This window comes from Lithobates pipiens, unplaced genomic scaffold (genome assembly GCF_037356315.1).
Source record: "Lithobates pipiens isolate NorthernLeopardFrog02 unplaced genomic scaffold, aLitPip1_a1.2 Scaffold_13, whole genome shotgun sequence".
Taxonomy (NCBI): domain Eukaryota; kingdom Metazoa; phylum Chordata; class Amphibia; order Anura; family Ranidae; genus Lithobates; species Lithobates pipiens.
The window spans coordinates 98,963,369-98,983,383 of record NW_027507718.1 but is presented as its reverse complement, the minus strand read 5'-3'; the positions used below and the strand labels follow the sequence as shown (position 1 = coordinate 98,983,383).

Sequence of the window (20,015 nt, the reverse complement as noted above, 5' to 3'; positions counted from 1 at the left end):
TCTCTGGTTATGCGATATGTCACATGACAGGGGAAGATAGTAAGAAAGGCAGTCCGCCCTCACCTGCCCATACTGGGAAGAAAGTCTCATCTTAGCAGATGCCCCTTCTCACTGCTGTCTTCAACCCATAGTAGGCTGTCACTGGAAGAGAGCAAAAAATTCTCTCCCGCAGCCAGTAACCTTATTTGCTGTTTGCTGCTGGGGCAATGAGAGAAAATGGAAGAAAGGAAGAGAAGGACAGGGGAAGAAAAAAAAAAAAAAAAAAAAAAAAAACTAAGTTACTTACTGGTAATGTTCTTTCCTGGAGTCTTTCAGGACAATCACCTGAGAGTCCTTGGCTCCTCCCCTCTGTAGGAAACACCTACACCAGACTTCTATAAATTTCCTCTTCCCGTGCTGGATCCTCAGTTCTTTAAAAGCACCTCCAGTCCGCTGGGGAGAAACAAAAACATATGATACACGTAATCATTTATATCACATTTCCTGTAAGGAAATATTTATGTCTTGATATACTTCTGGGTGGGTACCTGGCTGTCCTGAAAGACTCCAGGAAAGAACGTTACCAGTAAGTAACTTAGTTTTTCCCCTAATCGTCTTTCAGGACAGCCACCTGAGAGGATAACCGAGCAGTTACCCTTAGGGTGGGACCACAGCTTGCAAGACCTTGCACGTCCAAAGGTCTGATCTTTAGCTGACCATAGGTCCACTCTATAGTGTTTTACAAAAGTGGTAAAGCTGGACCATGTTGTCGCTTTACAAATTTGTTCTGGCGTTGCTCCAGCTCTCTACCTGTGACGCTGCCATTGACCTTGTGGAGTGTGCCCTGATTCCCTCTGGGATCTGCATGCCTCCTAACTTGTAAGCCTGTTTTATGGCTTCTTTTAGCCATCTGGCTATTGTGCTTCTTGAAGCTTTGTGCCCTTGCCTAGCTCCAGAAAATAAAATAAAGACTCTGTCTTTTTAATTGTTTTTGTTACTTCTAAATGTAAGAATCATCTCCTGACATCTAAATTATGGAATTTTACTTCTTGTTCCTGAGAAGGATTTGCACAAAATGACGGTAGCACAATTTCTTGGCCTCTATGAAATTTCAAGGCTACTTTAGGCAGAAATCCCAGGTACATTTTAAATAGACTGTGCGATCCGAGAAAATCTGGCAAAAGGGGGGTCTGATTGATATTGCTTCCATCTCACAGACCCTTTTGGCTGTGGTAATTGCTACCAAGAAGATTGCTTTAAGCATCAGCATCTTCAGGCTGCAATCTTTTAATGGTTCAAAGGGGTCTGCTGTCATAGTTTGCAACACTAATGACAGGTCCCACTTTGGAAAGGCTGTACCCTGTGTCGGCCTCTGTCTGCTCACAGATTTAAAGAGTCTGATTATCCATGGATTTGAAGCTAAACTTCTTTCCTGGTAAACCGACAGTGCTGACACTTGACTCTAACATACTGAGACTTAGTCCTTTGTCTACACCACTCTGTAGAAATTCTAAGACTGCCACTGAGCTTTGCATTTTGAAGTTGTTTTCTGTGCACCATCTGCTAAAACATTTCCATACTCTCTGGTAGATATTACGCATCTCAACCTTCCTGCTTTTCAGCAGCGTTTCTACTAAACGGCTTGAGAACCCTTTTGCTTTAAGCAGCTGCTCCTCAGATACGAGGCGGCTAATTTCCACCTTTCCACCTGGGGACAGTACACTGGGCACTGGGATAATAGATCCTCCTGGACTGGTAGCAACCAAGGGGGCACTATGGTGAGTTCTTTGAGCATCGAGAAACACGGTCTCCTGGGTGCTATGAGAATTAGTGATGTGTTCTCCTGTACGCAATTTTCTTATCACTGCTGGTAGTTGCACTGGTGGGGGAAAGGCAGAACATCTGCTGAATTCCCACTTCTGCGGTGACGTGTCTACTCCGAGCGCTCCAACCTCTCTTCTCAGGGAGAAGAATGCTCAAACTTTTCTGCTTTCCTTCAAAGCAAATAAGTCTACCTGAGGTATTCCCCATTTTTATGTAATCTGGTCGAATACCTCTTGTTTTAGAACCCAATCTCCTTCTCTTACTTTCTTCCTGCTGAGGAAATCTGCCACTTTGTTTAAATCCCCTTTTAAAGTGGACTGCCGAAAAGGAGAGTATGTTTTTCTCTCCCCATTTCAAGATTTCTTCTGCTAAAGACCACAGAGCTCCGCTTCTGGTTCCCCCGTTTGCTTATATAGGCGATTACCGACGGAGTTGTCTGATCTGATCATGATGTCCTCTCAACTCTTTCTGGAAGGACTGAAGCGCAAACCATACTGCCTTCAACTCCTTCCAGTTGGACAACCTCGTCCTCTTTTCCTCCCCCCAAGTCCCTTTTTGTTATCTGGGAGTCTAAATGTGCTCCCCACCCTATGCCACTTGTGTCTGTGGTTAGGATTCGGGAAATGGGTAGGATCCATAGCTGTCCTTTGTTTATATTTTCTGCTCTTCTCCACCACCATAGGGTCATTTTTACCTTTGCTGGTATGAATACCTGCGTATCTAGCGACTCTTGCCTGTGATCCCATATTTTTAATAGGAACATCTGCAGTGGTCGAAAATGCAAACTTGACCATTTTACGCCGGGATTGCAGACGTTAGCAACCCCAGTGTTGACATTATTTTTATTATTGAACATGGTAGATTGGTCTGTATTGTTCCTATTTCTTTTTGAAGTTTCCCTATTTTCTCCTTGGGTAGAAAAACTCTTTGTTGGACTAAGTCTATTAAATATCCCAAATACTTTATTTGTTGCGTGGGTTGTAGGTTTGAATTTTCTACATTTACCAACCAACCTAGACTTTCTAAGAATGTCCATGTGTATTTGAGGTTTTCTAATAACCTCCTGGGGGTTTTTGCAAAAAGGAGAAGGTCGTCTAAATAGGCAATGATGTCGCAATGGTGCCAGAGCTTCCACTAGAATCTTTGTAATAATTCTTAGCGAAGATGATAGGCCGAAGGGTAGAGCTTGGAATTGAAGGTGTATGGTTTCCTTTCCTGTTTCTATTGCTAGCCTTAGAAACTTCTGACAACTTTGGTGTATCGGTATGTGTGTGTGTGTGTGTGTGTGTGTGTGTACGGATCCTTTAAATCTAGGAAAGCCATATAATAGTTTGGGGGGGGGGGGGGGGGGGGTAACAGAGCCTTCACTGAGTATATGGAATCCATTCTGAATTTCTTGTAAATTATGGATAGATTTAAAGGTTTGAATTGGAGGATTGGCCTGACCTTTCCTGAGGGTTTTTGTACTCTGAATATATGGGAGTAGAAGCCCTGCCCTCTTTGCTCTTTTGGTACCTTGCTGATTACACCTTGTCTTCTGAGATCCTTTATGGATCTCATTAACCCTCTGGCCTTTTCTCTGTTCTTTGGAAGTTTGGTGGTGTAAAGTCTGTTTGGCGGTGATTTTGGGAACTCTAGAAAATACCCTTCTTTTATTGTCCTCAAAATAAACTGATTGGAGGATATTTTTTCCCATTGTGAGATGAAGGCCCCCAGTCTCCCTCCCACTGAGACGATCTCATTGTTTATTGCGGGTTTTCTCAGGAGGGCGAAAAATCGCTCCTTCCTTGTTTTTCCCTCTCTGGACCCAAGGTTTCCTTTGGTTATCTTCCTTGGGTGTTGAAAAACAGGATTTTGTGTCCCCTCTTTGCCTCTTTTTATTTTGCGGAGGCTGAATCCAGGCTGTTTTGCATTTTTGTGGGAACGCCTTCTTTTTGTCCGCTGTACAGTCCAGCACCTTTTCTAATCCTGGCCCCGAACAGCAGGTCCCCCATAAATGGGATCCCGCAAAGTTTGGCTTTTGATGCGCAGTCCCCCGCCATGTCTTTAGCCATAGGGCCTGTCTAGTAGAGTTGGCTAGTGCCGAGGATCTGGCTGCCATGCGTACCAGCTTTGCCGATGCATCTGCGATATATGCAATGCCTCATACAAGAGTGGGAAAAAGATAAAATCTGCTCGTTTGCAGTTCCTTCCTCAATATGCGTCTGAATCCAGTTCAACCAAAACTCGACATTTCTGGCCACCGCCATGACTGCCATTGCTGGCTTTAGGCTTCCCACTGTGGAGTCCCATGACTTTTTTAATAAAGAGTCCATTCTCTTATCCATTGCTTCAGATAAGACCCCCATATCCTCAAAAGCTAAATCCATGTGCCTAGAGACTTGTGAGAAGGCCGCATCTAGTTTTGGGGTTTTGTTCCATACTGATGATTCGTCATCTGAAAATGGAAACTGTCTCTTTAAGGCTTTAGAAAAGAATGGTTTTCTTTCCAGTTCCTGACATTCTTTTTTAACCACCTTCAGACCGGACCATTTTGCTGGTAAATGACCATGAGGTCTTTTTACAATTTGGCACTGCGCTGCTTTAACTGGTAATTGCGCGGTCATGCAATGTTGTACCCAAACAAAATTTGCGTCCTTTTCTTCCCACAAATAGAGCTTTCTTTTGATGGTATTTGATTGCCTCTGCGATTTTTATTTTTTGCGATATAAACGTAAAAAGACCGCAAATTTTGAAAAAAAAAATGATATTTTCTACTTTTTGTTATTAGAAAAATCCAATAAACTCAATTTTAGTCATACATTTAGGCCAAAATGTATTCAGCCACATGTCTTTGGTAAAAAAAAAAAAGTCAATAATTGTATATTTATTGGTTTGCGCAAAAGTTGTCACATCTACAAACTAAGGTACGTTTTCTGGAATTTACGCAGCTTTTAGTTTACGACTGCCTATCTCATTTCTTGAGGTGCTAAAATGGCAGGGCAGTACAAAACCCCCCCAAATGACCCCATTTTGGAAAGTAGACACCCTAAGGAAATTGATAAGTGGCATGTTGAGCCCATTGAATATTTTATTTTTTTGCCTCAAGCGATTGAATAATGACAAAAAAAAAATTTTTTTTTTTTTTTTTTTTACACAAAGTTGTCACTAAATGATATATTGCTCACACATGCTATGGGCATATGTGAAATGACACCCCAAAATAAATTCTGCTGCTTCTCCTGAGTACGGGGATACCACATATGTGGGACTTTTTGGGAGCCTAGCCGCGTACGGGGCCCCGAAAACCAAGCACCGCCTTCAGGCTTTCTAAGGGCGTTACAGTTTTGAAGGCCATAAAATGCCAAGATGGCACAAACCCCCCCCAAATGACCCCATTTTGGAAAGTAGACACCCCTAAATTTAGGGGTACACTAGTGAGACTAGGTAATAAATGGCGGGTGCCCTGAAACTATAAAAAAAATAACTAACCAACCAGCGTCACCTGTAACAGTTATATGGTGATCACTGGTGAAAGGGTTAACTAGGGGGCAATCAGGGGGCTTTATGCGGTAGTATATGGGGGTCCCTGGCGCTATAAAAAGCTGCGGCGAACCTAAATACCTACCTGCCTAACTAGCGTCACCTGTGACACTAATACAGTGATCAGAAAAACGATCGCTTATTAGGCTGGGTTCACACTGGAGCGATGCGGGAACGCCACGAATCCGCGGCGGGTTCCCGCATCACATGCCTCCCGGCGGCAGTTCACACTGCCCTATGCGAACTGCTGGGAGTGTCAGTGAAATGTTAATGACACCCCCAGATCAGTTCGCATATCGCAGTGCGATCTGCAAACTCGGATCGCATGGTGTGAACACCCATGCGATCCGATTCTGCTGCGGACCAAAAAAAGGGTCCCGTGCGAGTTTGCGGCGGGTGCGACACGAATTCAGCCATACTATCTGTATGGCTGAACTCGAATCGCACAGAGATCGGATGTGATTTGCACTGCAGTGCGGTGCGAATCACATCCGTTCTCATAAACCGCTGCAATGTGAACCCAGCCTTAGTGACACTGGCGACGGGGGGTGATCACGGGGTTAAACCTTTATTGGGGGGGTTAGGGGGGTACCTTAGAACTAAAGGGGGCTAACCCTAACTGCCCTAACAGTTATTACAGTCACAAATGACACCCGCCGGGTGATCAGGGGGTTAAACCTTTATTAGGTAATAAATGGCGGGTGCCCTGAAACTATAAAAAAATAACTAATCAACCAGCGTCACCTGTAACAGTTATATGGTGATCACTGGTGAAAGGGTTAACTAGGGGGCAATCAGGGGGCTTTATGCGGTAGTATATGGGGGTCCCTGGCGCTATAAAAAGCTGCGGCGAACCTAAATGCCTACCTGCCTAACTAGCGTCACCTGTGACACTAATACAGCGATCAGAAAAATGATCGCTTATTAGGCTGGGTTCACACTGGAGCGATGCGGGAACGCCATGAATCCGCGGCGGGTTCCCGCATCGCATGCCTCCCGGCGGCAGTTCACACTGCCCTATGCGAACTGCTGGGAGTGTCAGTGAAATGTTAATGACACCCCCAGATCAGTTCGCATATCGCAGTGCGATCTGCAAACTCGGATCGCATGGTGTGAACACCCATGCGATCCGATTCTGCTGCGGGCCAAAAAAAGGGTCCCGTGCGAATTTGCGGCGGTGCGGCGGGTGCGACACGAATTCAGCCATACTATCTGTATGGCTGAACTCGAATCGCACAGAGATCGGATGTGATTTGCACTGCAGTGCGGTGCGAATCACATTCGTTCTCATAAACCGCTGCAATGTGAACCCAGCCTTAGTGACACTGGCGACGGGGGGTGATCACGGGGTTAAACCTTTATTGGGGGGGTTAGGGGGGCACATTAGAACTAAAGGGGGCTAACCCTAACTGCCCTAACAGTTACTACAGTCACAAATGACACCAATGCAAAAAAAAAAAAAAAAAAAAAGCAATTGGTGTCACTGTGACTGGGGGGGCAGGGGTAATTGGGGGGTGATCGGGGGGTAAAGGGGGGGTGTGAGTGTGCCTGGCATGTTCTACTGTATGTGGGGTGTGTTGGTGCAACTCACCGAACCTCTCTCCTCGGTGCCGGAACGAAAACTACCGACACGGAGGAGAGAATACATCACTTCCTCTCCTGTGTTTACATTACAGGAGAGGAAGTGATGTCACCAGACATTTTCATTCCCCGGGAGCGATCGCGAGGGGGTGGCCATGAATGAATGGCCGTCCCCTCGTCCGGGATCGCTCCCGAACGAATACCGACCGCCGCAGGCACCGGGCGGGGGCCCGATCGGGCCCCTGACCGGCGGGCAGGCAAGGACGTACATGTAAGCCCTTATGCCTGCCCGTGCCATTCTGCCGACGTACATCGGCGTGCGGCGGTTGGCAAGTGGTTAATTGCCTCTATTAGGACCTCATGAACAGGAAAGTTCTTCCTTTCCTGTTCCCCTAGACCCTCATACATTTGATCATGTAGGGATAAAAAGGTTTCTTTTCAGGTTTGTATACCTAACGTGGTATGAATGGCCCCTAAAAGCTGGTCTACCTCTTCTAAACAGAGCTTTTATCGTTAGGGTTTTCTGGAATCCCCTTCCAGTGCCTCACCCTCTGATTCTTGGGAGCCAGGCGCTGCGCTGTCAGGCTTGTCTTCTGCCTCCTCCCTAGGGGGCTACTGAAGGACTTACACTAGTAGAGGGTAGTGCTTGTGTCTTTGGTAGTGCTGTACTGAAGGAGGAGCAGTCTGCAGCTGTGGGATCTGAAACCCTTCAAAGAAGGTCTTGAATGATTCAAAGGTACAGGATAGTTCCTTGGCAGATGCCGCTAAATCACTGCCCTCCTCAGTGGAATGTTCTTGCACTAGTTTGTTAATACATTCCTTACACAATGCTTTCCACCAGGAATCTAAGTGTATTTTTACAAGAAGGGCACCTCCTTTTTGAGTTGTGAGAGGGCCTGATTTTGTCTGTTTTCTGAAAGACAAAGAAAACAACACATATTAACACTACCATAACCTTCCCTGCAAAATTGCAGGTGCACAGCGCCTTTCATGTGGGCTTACCTCACCAGGGACCCCATGAACCACCCTCTGACACCGGAGGGACCTTCCCTGAGGGGGAGGGGGGTGGTGGTGGGTTAGGCCAGGGGAGTTCCACCCTAGGTTCCCCTTACCTTAATATGGCTGGAGCTGGTCTCTGCTGGAGCAGTCTGGTCCCTTCCTTCTGTGTCCGACATACTAGTGTCACCACCGGAGCCTCCGCTGTCTCTAAAGCATGTGCTACTCCTCTCCAGCCCATGCCTGGCTCTTTCTCATGATTCACGGCCAGAACCAGAAGCCATTAACCCGGAAGTACACTCCCCCTTCATCCAGACGTGACATCAACCGCCACCGGCGTTCCCAATACCCAGCGTGGTCTGCACTGTGAGGGCTACACGCTGTTGGGGGTATGGGATGGCAGGACATGTACTTCTTTGCTCCTCGCTCTGAGCTGAACAGGAGCCCCCCCCCCCCCCCCCCCGACCTCCACCTGCACTCAAGAAAGCGGGGGTGAAAACCTCTTTCCAGGTCAGTTTTTTTTTTGGCTTTGCCCAAGGAGCCTCTGCTGCTTTTTTTAGGACATTTTACCTGAGCCTCCTGACTCTCGTGGCTTGGTTCCACTGGTGTCTCCCCTCCTGGAACACAAATAACTGAGGAGCCAGCAGGGGAGGAGGAAATTTATAGAAGGCTGGCACAGGTGTTTCCTACAGAGGGGAGGGGCCAAGGTCTCAAGTGGCTGTCCTGAAAGACAATTAGGGGGGAAGGAAGGAAATAAGGAAAGGGGAAGAAAGGTGAAGAAAAGCAGAAGAAAAGCAAAAGGAAGGAAGGAACAAAAGGAAGAAAGGAGCAAAAAGGAAGAAAGATGAATGTAGAATGTTTTAAAGTACTTAATTTAGCAAATAGGATTTTTAAAACAGCTTACTGGTTGACACTGGTATAGCCAATACAGGACGTCGACTCCCCTATATAACCCCCTCCTCCTTCCAGGAGCACTCAGTTTTTGTAGCCAAGCAATATACTATATATACTAATATATAAAAAAGAGGGGCGTGAGCTCTGTGTCCTATGATGTACTCCAAGAAAAGGATTTTACAGGTAAGCCGTTTTAAAAATTCTATTTTCTTTATCGTACATCATAGGACACAGAGTCTCAAGTATTTACTTATTGGGATGTCCCATAGCAATGCTACTTGAGGGGAGGGAGACACAACCCGTAGGGTAACCCCCAGACCTGAGGACTTATACTGCTTCCCGCAGCACACTACACCCGAAGGCAATATCCTTATTCCTTCTTACATTCACTTGATAAAATTTTGCAAATGTATGTACTGAAGACCAAGTTGCGGTCTTGCAGATCTGAGACATGGAGCCCTGGTGACGCACTGCCCAAGAAGCACTAACTGCTCTGGTAGAGTGTGCCTTAACTTAAAAAAGGGGGAATCTTTCCCTTTAAATCATCAGTTTAAATTATAACTTGATGAATCCACTTAGTGACAGTGGATTTTGACAACACCTGTCCTTTTTTTAGGACCCTCTGGTAGAATAAATAAGACGTCAGTCTTACGAATCTGAGCAGTTTTCTCCAATTAGATCTTCACTGCTCACTACATCAAGACAATGTAGTGACTTTTCTTCCCTGGAACATGGTCTTGGGGGAAAACGATAGCAGGACAATCTCTTCATTCAGATGAAAGCCTGAAACCACTTTTGGCAAAAAGCCTGGACAAGAGCGCAACACCACTCTGTCCTCATGAATAATCAAATATGGCTCTTTAGAAGAGAGAACCGCCAATTCTGAAACGCTCCTTGCTGACTATACAGCAACCAAAAATATCAGCTTCCTAGTCAGAAGGACTAAGGGAACATGCTGTAACAGTTCGAATGGCTGCTTTTGTAACACCAACAAAACTAAATTTAAAGTCCCAAAGGGCTTAAGGGTGATTTAACTGGCGGATTAATCCGCAGCACTTCTTGCATGAAACCCTGGACTAAAGAATGCATAGCAAGCCAATGTCATCTCTACGCTTGATTGTAGAAAGGCAAGAATTCTGCCTACGATATATCTCTGAGGGTACCAAACCTTGGATTCACGCCAGGAAACATAAGCTTTCCAGACTCTATAATATATAGCTCTAGAGGCTGGCTTCCTAGCATTAATCAAAGTAGAGATAACTGACCTGGAAAGCCTACGTTTCTTCAGAATGTGAGTCTCAGTAGCCAAGCCGTTAATTTTAGCATTTGTAAAGTAGGATAGAATATCAGCCCCTGAGATAGCAGGTCTGGCTTTAGTGGGAGGGACCCTCCACTGCCATCTTTATGATCTCTGCGTACCATGACCTTCTGGGCCATGCTGGTGCTACCAGTATTACAGACTTTCTTTTCAGCTTGATCTTGTAAAGAACTCGAGGTAGCAACTGAATTCGGGGGGAAAATGCACAGATCAGTGAGAACTGAATCTGGATGCTAGAAGGTCTACGTCCGGAGTCCCTCATCTTTGGCAAACAGCCGGAAAACACTTTGGGGTGAAGAGACCATTCCCCCGGGAATAACTGCTGGCGACTTAGATAGTCCACCTGCCAATTCTTTACTCCCGGAATGAAAACTGCAGATAGGCATGGGACATTCTCTTCTGCCGAAGTTAGATTCTGGTTCACCTCTCTCTGAGCTGAGAGACTCTAGGTGCCCCCTTGGTGATTGATAAATGCCACAGCCATGGCATTGTTGGATTGGATCCTGACAGGGCAATTCTTTAACCTGGAGGTCCAGGTTTCTAGAGCCAGATACACTGCCGGAATCTCTAGGATGTTGATGGGCAAGGCTCCTGCTCCCCAGCCTGAAAGGCTGGCATCTGTCTTTACTACTTTCCAGATAATTGGTCTGAAGGACTTTCCCTTCAGCAGGTTCCAAGATATTAACCACCAACTGAGGCTTTGGGACACTCATGGGGACAGCCACATTGGCAAGTCCAAAGCTTGAATAGTTTTGTTCCAAGCAGACAGGATACTGTTTTGAAACAGTCTCAAATGGAATTGGGCATAGGGAACTGCTTCAAATGAAGCTACCATCTTTCCTAACAACCTCATGCAAAGACGAATTGAAGGGTTTCTCTTCGACCTGATCATCCTCACCAGCTGTTGTATGGAGTTGATCCTTGCGGGAGGCAAGAACACCCTTTTATGGGCTGTGTCTATGATCAGGCCCAGATACTCCAGCCTTCTTAATGGCTTTAAGGAGGATTTCTTTAGGTTAATAATACAACCCAAACCTTCCAGGGAACTGCTTGTAATGGCTACATCTTGCTTCAAGTGAGCTACTGACTGGTCTATTAACAATAGATTGTCTAAGTAAGCCAAGACAGCTATGCCCTGTGCCCCTCACCTGGCTAGAGGTGGGGCTAATAAACTGAAAATGCTTCTGTTCTACTTCAAACTGCAGAAACCTCTGGTGAGCAGGAAATATAGAGACATGCAGATATGCATCTCTGATGTCGATGGATGCCAGAAGTTCTTCATGAATGGATGTAGATTCCGTAGATCTATACTTGGTCTGATATCCCCATTTGGCTTTGGCACCGTAAATAGGTTTGAGTAAAACCCCAAACCTTGCTCTTGTTTGGGAATCTGTCTGATAGCAAAGACAATGTCACCAAAATAACAGTTCTTTTGCTGCGAAGTAACAATAGTTTTTCCTGTCTGGAAATGCCTGTTTACACCCTTACGTGCCCAGAGCTCTGGTGTCTTAGTGTGAGACTGCCTCTCTTCAGTTAAAAAGTCTTTCTGAAATGAGAGTGTCCATGAATAAAGCCTCATGTGGAAGCTGATTGGCATCCTCAGCTCATCCCCCTCAGCTATGCGGCGAGTGCTGTGAGTGTGGACGTTACATCCATACACGGCACCACGTGACCTTGCGGACATGCCCCTCTGCATCCTTAAGCCTTGCTAGGGGCCCAAATGGCCAACACAAAGTAAGGGGAGTATCTGAAACTTGTGGACGTACTATAAACCTCTACAAGGAGGGGAAGAGGGAAGGGGAGGGGAAGGGAGGGGAGGGGAACGGAGGGGAGGGGAACGGAGGGGAGGGGAAGGGAGGGGAACGGAGGGGAGGGGAAGGGAGGGGAGGGGAAGGGAGGGGAACAGAGGGGAGGGGAAGGGGGGCATTTTGTCAGCTGATTAATAGTCTTTAAAACCAGAGGGAGTTGACCAATGTTACTAGGTGGAAGTGCTGGGTTGTAATTAAACCATGCAGCTAAAGCAGCTGCATCAACCATTCAGCCACCACCCATATAAAATAAGTTTATACAAATCTCTGTATTAGCAACTGCTGTATTTTTACCAAATCCCACAAGATTTCTTTAAGAACCCCCTTTGCCGCTGGGACCACACATGTTCTGAGACAGAGCTGTACTAAGACATCGTACATAGATAGTGTAAGTTACTCCCTATAGAGGAGACATTTATAAGGTATACTGAAGGAAAAAGCATAGCTTCTTCCCCTTACTTTTTCATCGTTGCGGGATACTGCCGATTTAACAGACAGATCCAACTTTCACCCATCACGGCGGGCAGCGTAGTTTAAACCTTCAAAGATTGGGGCCCTTTTAATAGGGGTTATTATTATTATTATTATTATTCAGGATTTATATAGCGCCAGCAATTTACGCAGCGCTTTACAATATAAAAGGGAGACAATACAGTTACAATACAATTAAATACAAGAGGATTAAGAGGACCCTGCTCAGAAGAGCTTACAATCTAAAAGGGTGGGGCAGGTGGTACAGAAGGTTATAATTGTTGGGAATGAGTTTATGGAAGTGGTAGGAGATTAGTTTGAGACGTGATAGGCTTCCCTGAATAGATGAGTTTTCAGGGATCGTCTGAAGGTAGCAAGAGTAGGGGATAGCCGGACCGGTGGAGGTAGCGAGTTCCAGAGGATTGGAGAGGCTCTGGAGAAATCCTGGAGACGAGTGTGGGAGGAGGAGACAAGAGAGCTTGAGAGTAGGAGGTCTTGAGAAGAACGGAGGGGACGGTTTGGGTGATATTTGGAGACAAGATTGGTGATGTAGCTCGGGGCAGAGTTGTGAATGGCTTTGTATGTGGTGGTTAGTATTTTGAATTTAATTCGCTGGGTGATTGGGAGCCAGTGTAGGGATTGGAGGAGAGGGTTGGCAGACACTGAGCGGTTGGTAAGGTGGATAAGTCTGGCAGCAGCATTCATGATAGACTGAAGAGGAGATAGCCTATGGAGAGGCAGGCCAATGAGAAGGGAGTTGCAATAGTCAAGGCGAGAGATAACAAGGGAGTGAATGAGGATCTTGGTAGTTTTAATTGTTAAAAAGGGGCGAATTTTAGAGATGTTACGGAGGTGAAATCTACAAACTTTTGACAACGATTGGACTTGGGGCTGAAATGACAAGTCAGAGTCTAGGGTTACACCTAGTACCCTGGCGTGAGGGGAGGGCCTGATGGTTGCATTGTTGATTTTGATGGAAAAGTCATGGAGGGGGGCATGTGCAGGGGGGATTATTAATAGCTCAGTTTTAGAGAGGTTTAGTTTAAGGAAATGGTGTGACATCCACGCTGATATGTCAGTTAGCAGGTTAGTAATGCGAGAGGAGACTGAAGGAGTGAGGTGAGGAGTAGACAGATAGATTTGGGTGTCATCGGCGTATAAGTGGTATTGGAAGCCGTGGGCGGTTATCAGGTGACCAAGGGAGGAGGTATAAATAGAGAAGAGAAGGGGTCCAAGAACAGAGCCTTGGGGGACCCCCACAGAAAGGGGCAATGGAGAGGAGGATACAGAGTTGCAGGTGACACTAAAGGAGCGCTGTGATAGATAGGCAGAGAACCAGGAAAGCACAGAATCTCGGAGGCCAAGGGAATGTAGTTTATTGAGGAGGAGCGGGTGGTCAACAGTATCAAAGGCAGCAGAGAGGTCAAGTAGTAGGAGTATGGAGTACTGGCTGTTGGTTTTAGCAGTTAGTAGATCGTTAGTGAGTTTTAGTAAGGCAGTTTCTGTGGAGTGCTGAGAGCGAAAGCCAGACTGTAATGGGTCAAGAAGGTTATTTTCACTGAGGTAGGAGCTAAGGCGGTTGTAGACTAAGCGTTCTAGAAGTTTAGAGGTGAATGGGAGCAATGAGATAGGTCTTAAGTTGTTCAGGTTGGTGGGGTCCAGAGAGGGTTTTTTAAGTATGGGGGTGATCTGCGCATGTTTTAGACGGGAGGGGAAGGTGCCACTTGAGAGGGAGAGATTGTAGATGTGAGTGAGGGAGCATAGGATAGAATTAGAGGGTGACCTTAATAGTTGTGAGGGAACAGGGTCCAAGGGACAATTGGTTAGGTGAGCATCTGAGAAAAGTTTTGCAACCTCTTCAGTAGTAGTCAATTCAAAAGAGGAGAGTGCTGAATGTGCTATTGGGCCAGGTATGTTGGGTGGGGAAGATGTACGCACAGCGGAGGTGTCCTCGCGAATTGCATCAATCTTGGGTTCCGCTACTTTGGGCCTTGTATAGCACCCCTTCAGGATAACTTTAGGTAATGTAGCAAGACCAAGAAGAGTCCTGGTTCCTAGGGTCTCAGAGAGAAGCTTACAGGCAAAACCTCGTTCTTGAATCGAAGGTACCATCCTATGGCCTCAATGGCGAGGATGGATCCGGTTGTGGAGGTTCTTTTAAATCCAGCATGGATCCCTCCCTGGAGCTCCTCAGAGAACATCTTCACTCGTGACCAACACCTTAGACACTGGCGAAAAAAAACTTAGTGCTCCCGGAAGGAAGAGGGGTTATATAGGGGAGTCAACTTCCTGTATTGGTTATACCAGTGTCAACACCTGAAGGTAGGCCCATAACCCACTAAGTAAATACTTGAGGCTCTGTGTCCTATAATGTACGATAAAGAAGTTTTGATATTTCTTAATATTCCTGACTGTATCAAGAATGCATTCTACTTACCAATATAGTACATAAAGGTCCAGCGCACAAAGACCAATATTAGAAATCCGGAGCTGAATGAGATTATTCCAATGACAATCATTGCCAGGTCTCCCATACATTGGCTCAAAATAAAAACTCCTAGAAAGCTGGTGATGTATGTCATGTAATTTGCAGCATTACCATAGCCAACATCAACAGGACCCCAACTCAGTGGTGCTTTCAGTACAAAAACATTGATCACATCTTCAGCAGCAGTGAAAGAAATATTAAAGAGGACTGCACTAGTAAACATAGTTATAAATATAAGTTTGGATGGAGACACATATGTAGATTCTTCCACTGAGTGCTCCTGTGGCATAGTATTATCAGTGTCATCAATCAACAATGCTCTGCGAGAGCAATGTTCTTCCTCGGGTGTCCGCAGAATAAACATACTATATAGAAAACATAAGCCATAGCAGCCAGTGCTGCAACACACAAGGATAGTCCCTTCACAGTTTGCAATATTTAAATGAACAAATATGTGTCCAGAAACCAAACTTCCCACAAATCCAGCCAAGCCATACACCAATTCAATGATGATGAGTCGATGAGAACGTCTCCTCTCCGAAGAACATAGGGAGGCCCAGGCCATAACCCCAGCCCAGTAGGTTGTGAACCAGCCAGTTAAACCATTTAGAGCTGCAGAGCCAAACATGACTTCTATTGGCCATTCCCAAAGAATGATGAACAGCAAAAACATCCTTGATAGAAGATAGCCTAGCAATGGTACACATATAGTCACTTTCCTGCTGGTTTTGTCTCCAATTTTGGCCACCATATAAGCAGACAGTAAAGGAGTTAGTCCCATAATAACATTGTAAATGATGTAAAAGTTTGAGATGGCTTTCTGCAACACATTATCAGTACTAGAGTTGGTAGAAACCGGTTGATTGTTGATGGTCTTGTTATAGTGATTTCTTACAACCATAAGAAGAGCAGTGTCATAAAAAGAGCTGCCAATCTGTGTCCCAGCAACCACAGGCTCAATCCAAGTCCTTGCTGTGTTCATTGTACCGGAAAAAAATAGTATATAGCAAATAATCACTATGAAGTATTCTTGTGTGTCAGTATGAAGGTTGCCACTGAGCCTATTGAGCTGTAAAGAATATTTGTGTTATTTATCATTCTAACTAAAAGATTTTACAAAAAAAGACATACTGGGAATTCAGTAAAGCTATAATAACCATTTTCTGGCAGTATTTTCCTCCAGAATTACCTGCACCATATTTATTAAAGCATTTGTACTAGTTTTGCTAACATTTTCAACATGTGGCAAATTCAGGCAGTTTTAAATACTGCAACTCTAGGAACCTATCACTATGGCAGCAACATATTTCTGAAGAGGAAAGCAAGTCAAACCCAAGCTTAAATCTACTACAAACCAGATTCAAAGCCTATTCTAAATTACTCTGTAAAGGAAAGACACCTACAGTGGGGGTCGAAAGTTTGGGCACCCCAGGTAAAAATGTGTATTAATGTGCATAACAAAGCCAAGGAAAGATGGAAATATCTCCAAATGGCATCAAATTACAGATTAGACATTCTTATAATATGTCAAAAAAAGTTAGATTTTATTTCCATCATTTACACTTTCAAAATTACAGAAAACAAAAAAATGGCGTCTGCAAAAGTTTGGGCACCCTGCAGAATTTATAGCATGCACTGTCCCCTTTGCAAAGCTGAGACTTGCCAGTGTCATGGATTGTTCTCAATCATTGTCTGGGAAGACCAGGTGATGTCAATCTCAAAGGTTTTAAATGGCCAGACTCGTCTGACCTTGCCCCAACAATCAGCACCATGGGTTCTTCTAAGCAGTTGTCTAGAAAACTGAAACTGAAAATAGTTGACGCTCACAAAGCTGGAGAAGGCTATAAGAAGATAGCAAAGCGTTTTCAGATGTCAATATCCTCTGTTCGGAATGTAATTAAGAAATGGCAGTCTTTAGGAACAGTGGAAGTTAAAGCAAGATCTGGAACACCAAGAAAAATATCAGACAGAACAGCTCACAGGATTGTGAGAAAAGCAATTCAAAACCCACGTTTGACTGCACAATCCCTCCAGAAAGATCTGGCAGACACTGGAGATGTGGTACACTATTCCACTATAAAGAGATACTTGTACAAATATGGTCTTCATGGAAGAGTCATCAGAAGAAAACCTCTTCTACGTCCTCACCACAAAAATCATTGTTTGAACTTTGCAAATGAACATATAGACCAGCCTGAGGCATTTTCGAAATAAGTTCTGTGGACCGATGAGGTTAAAATAGAACTTTTTGGCCAGAATGAGCAAAGGTACGTTTGGAGAAGAAAGGGCACAGAATTTAATGAAAAGAACCTCTGTCCAACTGTTAAGCATGGGGGTGGATTAATCATGCTTTGGGGTTGTATTGCAGCCAGTGGCAAAGGGAACATTTCACGAGTAGAAGGAAAAATGGATTCAATAAAATTTCAGCAAATTTTGGATGGTAACTTGATGCCATCTGTGAAAAAGCTGAAGTTAAAGAGAGGATGGCTTCTACAAATGGATAATGATCCTAAACACACCTCAAAATCCACGGGGGATTACATCAAGAGGCGTAAACTGAAGGCTTTGCCATGGTCTTCATAATCTCCTGACCTCAACATTATTAAAAATCTATGGATAGACCTTAAAAGAGCAGTGCGTGACAGACAGCCCAGAAATCTCAAAGAACTGGAACACTTTTGTAAGGAAGAATGGGCAAAGATACCTCAAACAAGAATTGAAAGACTCTTGGCTGGCTACAAAAAGCGTTTACAAGCTGTGATACTTGCCAAAGGGGGCAGTACAAGATATTAACTCTGCAGGGTGCCCAAACTTTTGAAAACGCCATTTTTTTGTTTTCTGTAATTTTGAAAGTGTAAATGATGGAAATAAAATCTAACTTTTTTTTGACATATTATAAGAATGTCTAATCTGTAATTTTATGCCATTTGGAGATTTTTCCATCTTTCCTTGGCTTCGTTATGCACATTAATACACATTTTTACCTGGGGTGCCCAAACTTTCGATCCCCACTGTATACTTAACCTATTCTGAATTTACTCCGGTCAATGAGGGGGGATAACGAGAGCCAACAAAGGATGCCCCATAGTAATCTTTTGGGTAATGACATCGTCCAGGGTAGGCTCTGCAACAGTTGTCGATATCTCCTCTAAACTGAAGCCAGCGCTAGAGATATCATGGCCAAACCAGAGCGACTTCGGAATAGGCAAGTATACAGAGTCTAGTAGATATCCCAGGTATGACAAAGTTTGAAACACGAAATCATAAATTATAATATAATAAATAACTAGCTGATCTAAAACCGATTTTGACATAAAGGGATGATTTTTGGTTGTCATGGACAATCTCAAGTTTCCAGGCAGAAAGAACACTATATATAATATAAAAGAGCATGCAGGGCATTGGACAAAGCACTAGGGACAAAGGGATGTGAAATGATTTGATACAGTAATCTGTAAGATTACAGTTTACTGTGTTATGTTTTTTGTACCTTTTGAATTTTCCGCCGGGCTCCGCTCCCATGCGTCACGACGCTCGCAGGGAATGGAGCCCGACACACAGAGGCATCAGAGCGGAGGACACAGCGGGGGGACATCACAGGATCCTGGGGACAAGGTAAGTAACCTGAACCAGAATCCTGAGTGGCTCTCGGTTACCGCTAATGGTACTGAAATTTAACCCCGAGCCACACTCTGTAATACCGCCAGAGAGGTTAAAGAATTACCACCAGTTCTCAGATTAGGAAACTGGCGGTAATTAGGACCAGCTCTGAACTAGCATGCAACAGATCTATGCCAGGAAGCTGCTGTGTTTGACAGCTACCAACACAATGCTGTATGCCTGGCGTCATTGAGCTGTCATCCAGGAGAATCCCTGATGGAAAGATCAATGTAAACAAAGGGTTTTGGGATAAGGGTGATGTTATTACCAAAATATGGCAAAGCCCATGACCCAAATATGACAAAGCCCACTGGGTAGGCCAAGCCTGATGGGGAAATGAGAGACTAGTTCCCCACCTCGCACACTTTTCTATTTGACTTACAGTGCACATAGTATGCAGATTAAACAGCTGCTATTGCATTAATAGAGGCAAGGGATCTGTCCACTGCTTTTTCGCTGTGAAACATAAGTAAAATGGACCTGATGGGGAACTAGTCCCCGAGGTCCCCAACAGGCTCGGCCCACCCCTAGTACAAAACTCCTCAGCCGTGCACTTTTCAGTGTCATGGGCGCAGTGGCCTATGAAGGAGGAAGTAGTATACACATACGAGTGCACAGCTAGAGGAATAAACCTCCATAAACATCAAGTGAAAACATCAGTTACTGTAAGTGCAAATCTTCTAAAAAACAGTAAAGTCCAGGAACAAGCAAAAATATTCAATTATCCACAGAATGTATGAAGAGTTGACCAATACACTTGTGCCCTTCACCACAAATAAGGTTGGCCTCTTACCAAATATGAAAAACCCCCACCACAGAGAACATCCAGGCATGCGATTAACAGACCTCCAGACATTCATGGCAATAGGACACCAACTTCCGGTTTCAATGATTCCAAGGATCAGCATGTCAGATCAGGCCACATCCGTACCCATAGAGGCAAACCGAGGCCACACATAGTGTAAAACCACCAAACTATTTATTTAAGAAAATAGACAAGTACTTAGAGGTGAGGCTGGGTTCAGGCAGGGGTCCAATGCGTCCCTATTATCCATTTCTGAAACAGAGCCAAAGATGCACAGGACCCCTGTGCACCTCGCTCCACAGCCACCCCAGAGCGATGTGAACCAGCTCCAATGAGAGCCGGTCACAATCTCCTGTCATGCATATTGGATGCAGGGCAATCCACATCCATTTTGCACTACTGTGAATTACACTAGAAAATACAGTATACAGAAAATACAGCATGTCACAGCATGTACTGATGCCTTGCCACCGGCTGACATCACGTTCTGCCCTGCCCAACCTGTTTTGCTATCACCTCAGCGTCATCAGGAACTGAGGTGACATGCTGGTCCTTGAAATCACTGAAACTGGAAGTTGAATGTCTGGAGGTCTGGTAATCACATGATAAAAATATATAAAGTGATCTCGCGCAGTGTAAGAAAAATCACCTAAACACATGAAATAAAAT

General features: G+C 44.8%; 1 protein-coding gene across 1 annotated transcript in view; it reads right to left on the bottom strand.

The window, feature by feature from the left end:
• LOC143974185 (solute carrier family 46 member 2-like) overlaps positions 1 to 20,015 on the bottom strand; it is a 104,802-nt gene that overhangs the window by 16,834 nt on the left and 67,953 nt on the right. The window contains exon 3 of the mRNA XM_077475320.1: positions 14,831 to 15,950. Coding sequence (XP_077331446.1) covers positions 14,831 to 15,863 — 1,033 coding nt within the window. The 5' untranslated portion in view covers positions 15,864 to 15,950. The remainder of the gene's footprint in view (positions 1 to 14,830; positions 15,951 to 20,015) is intronic.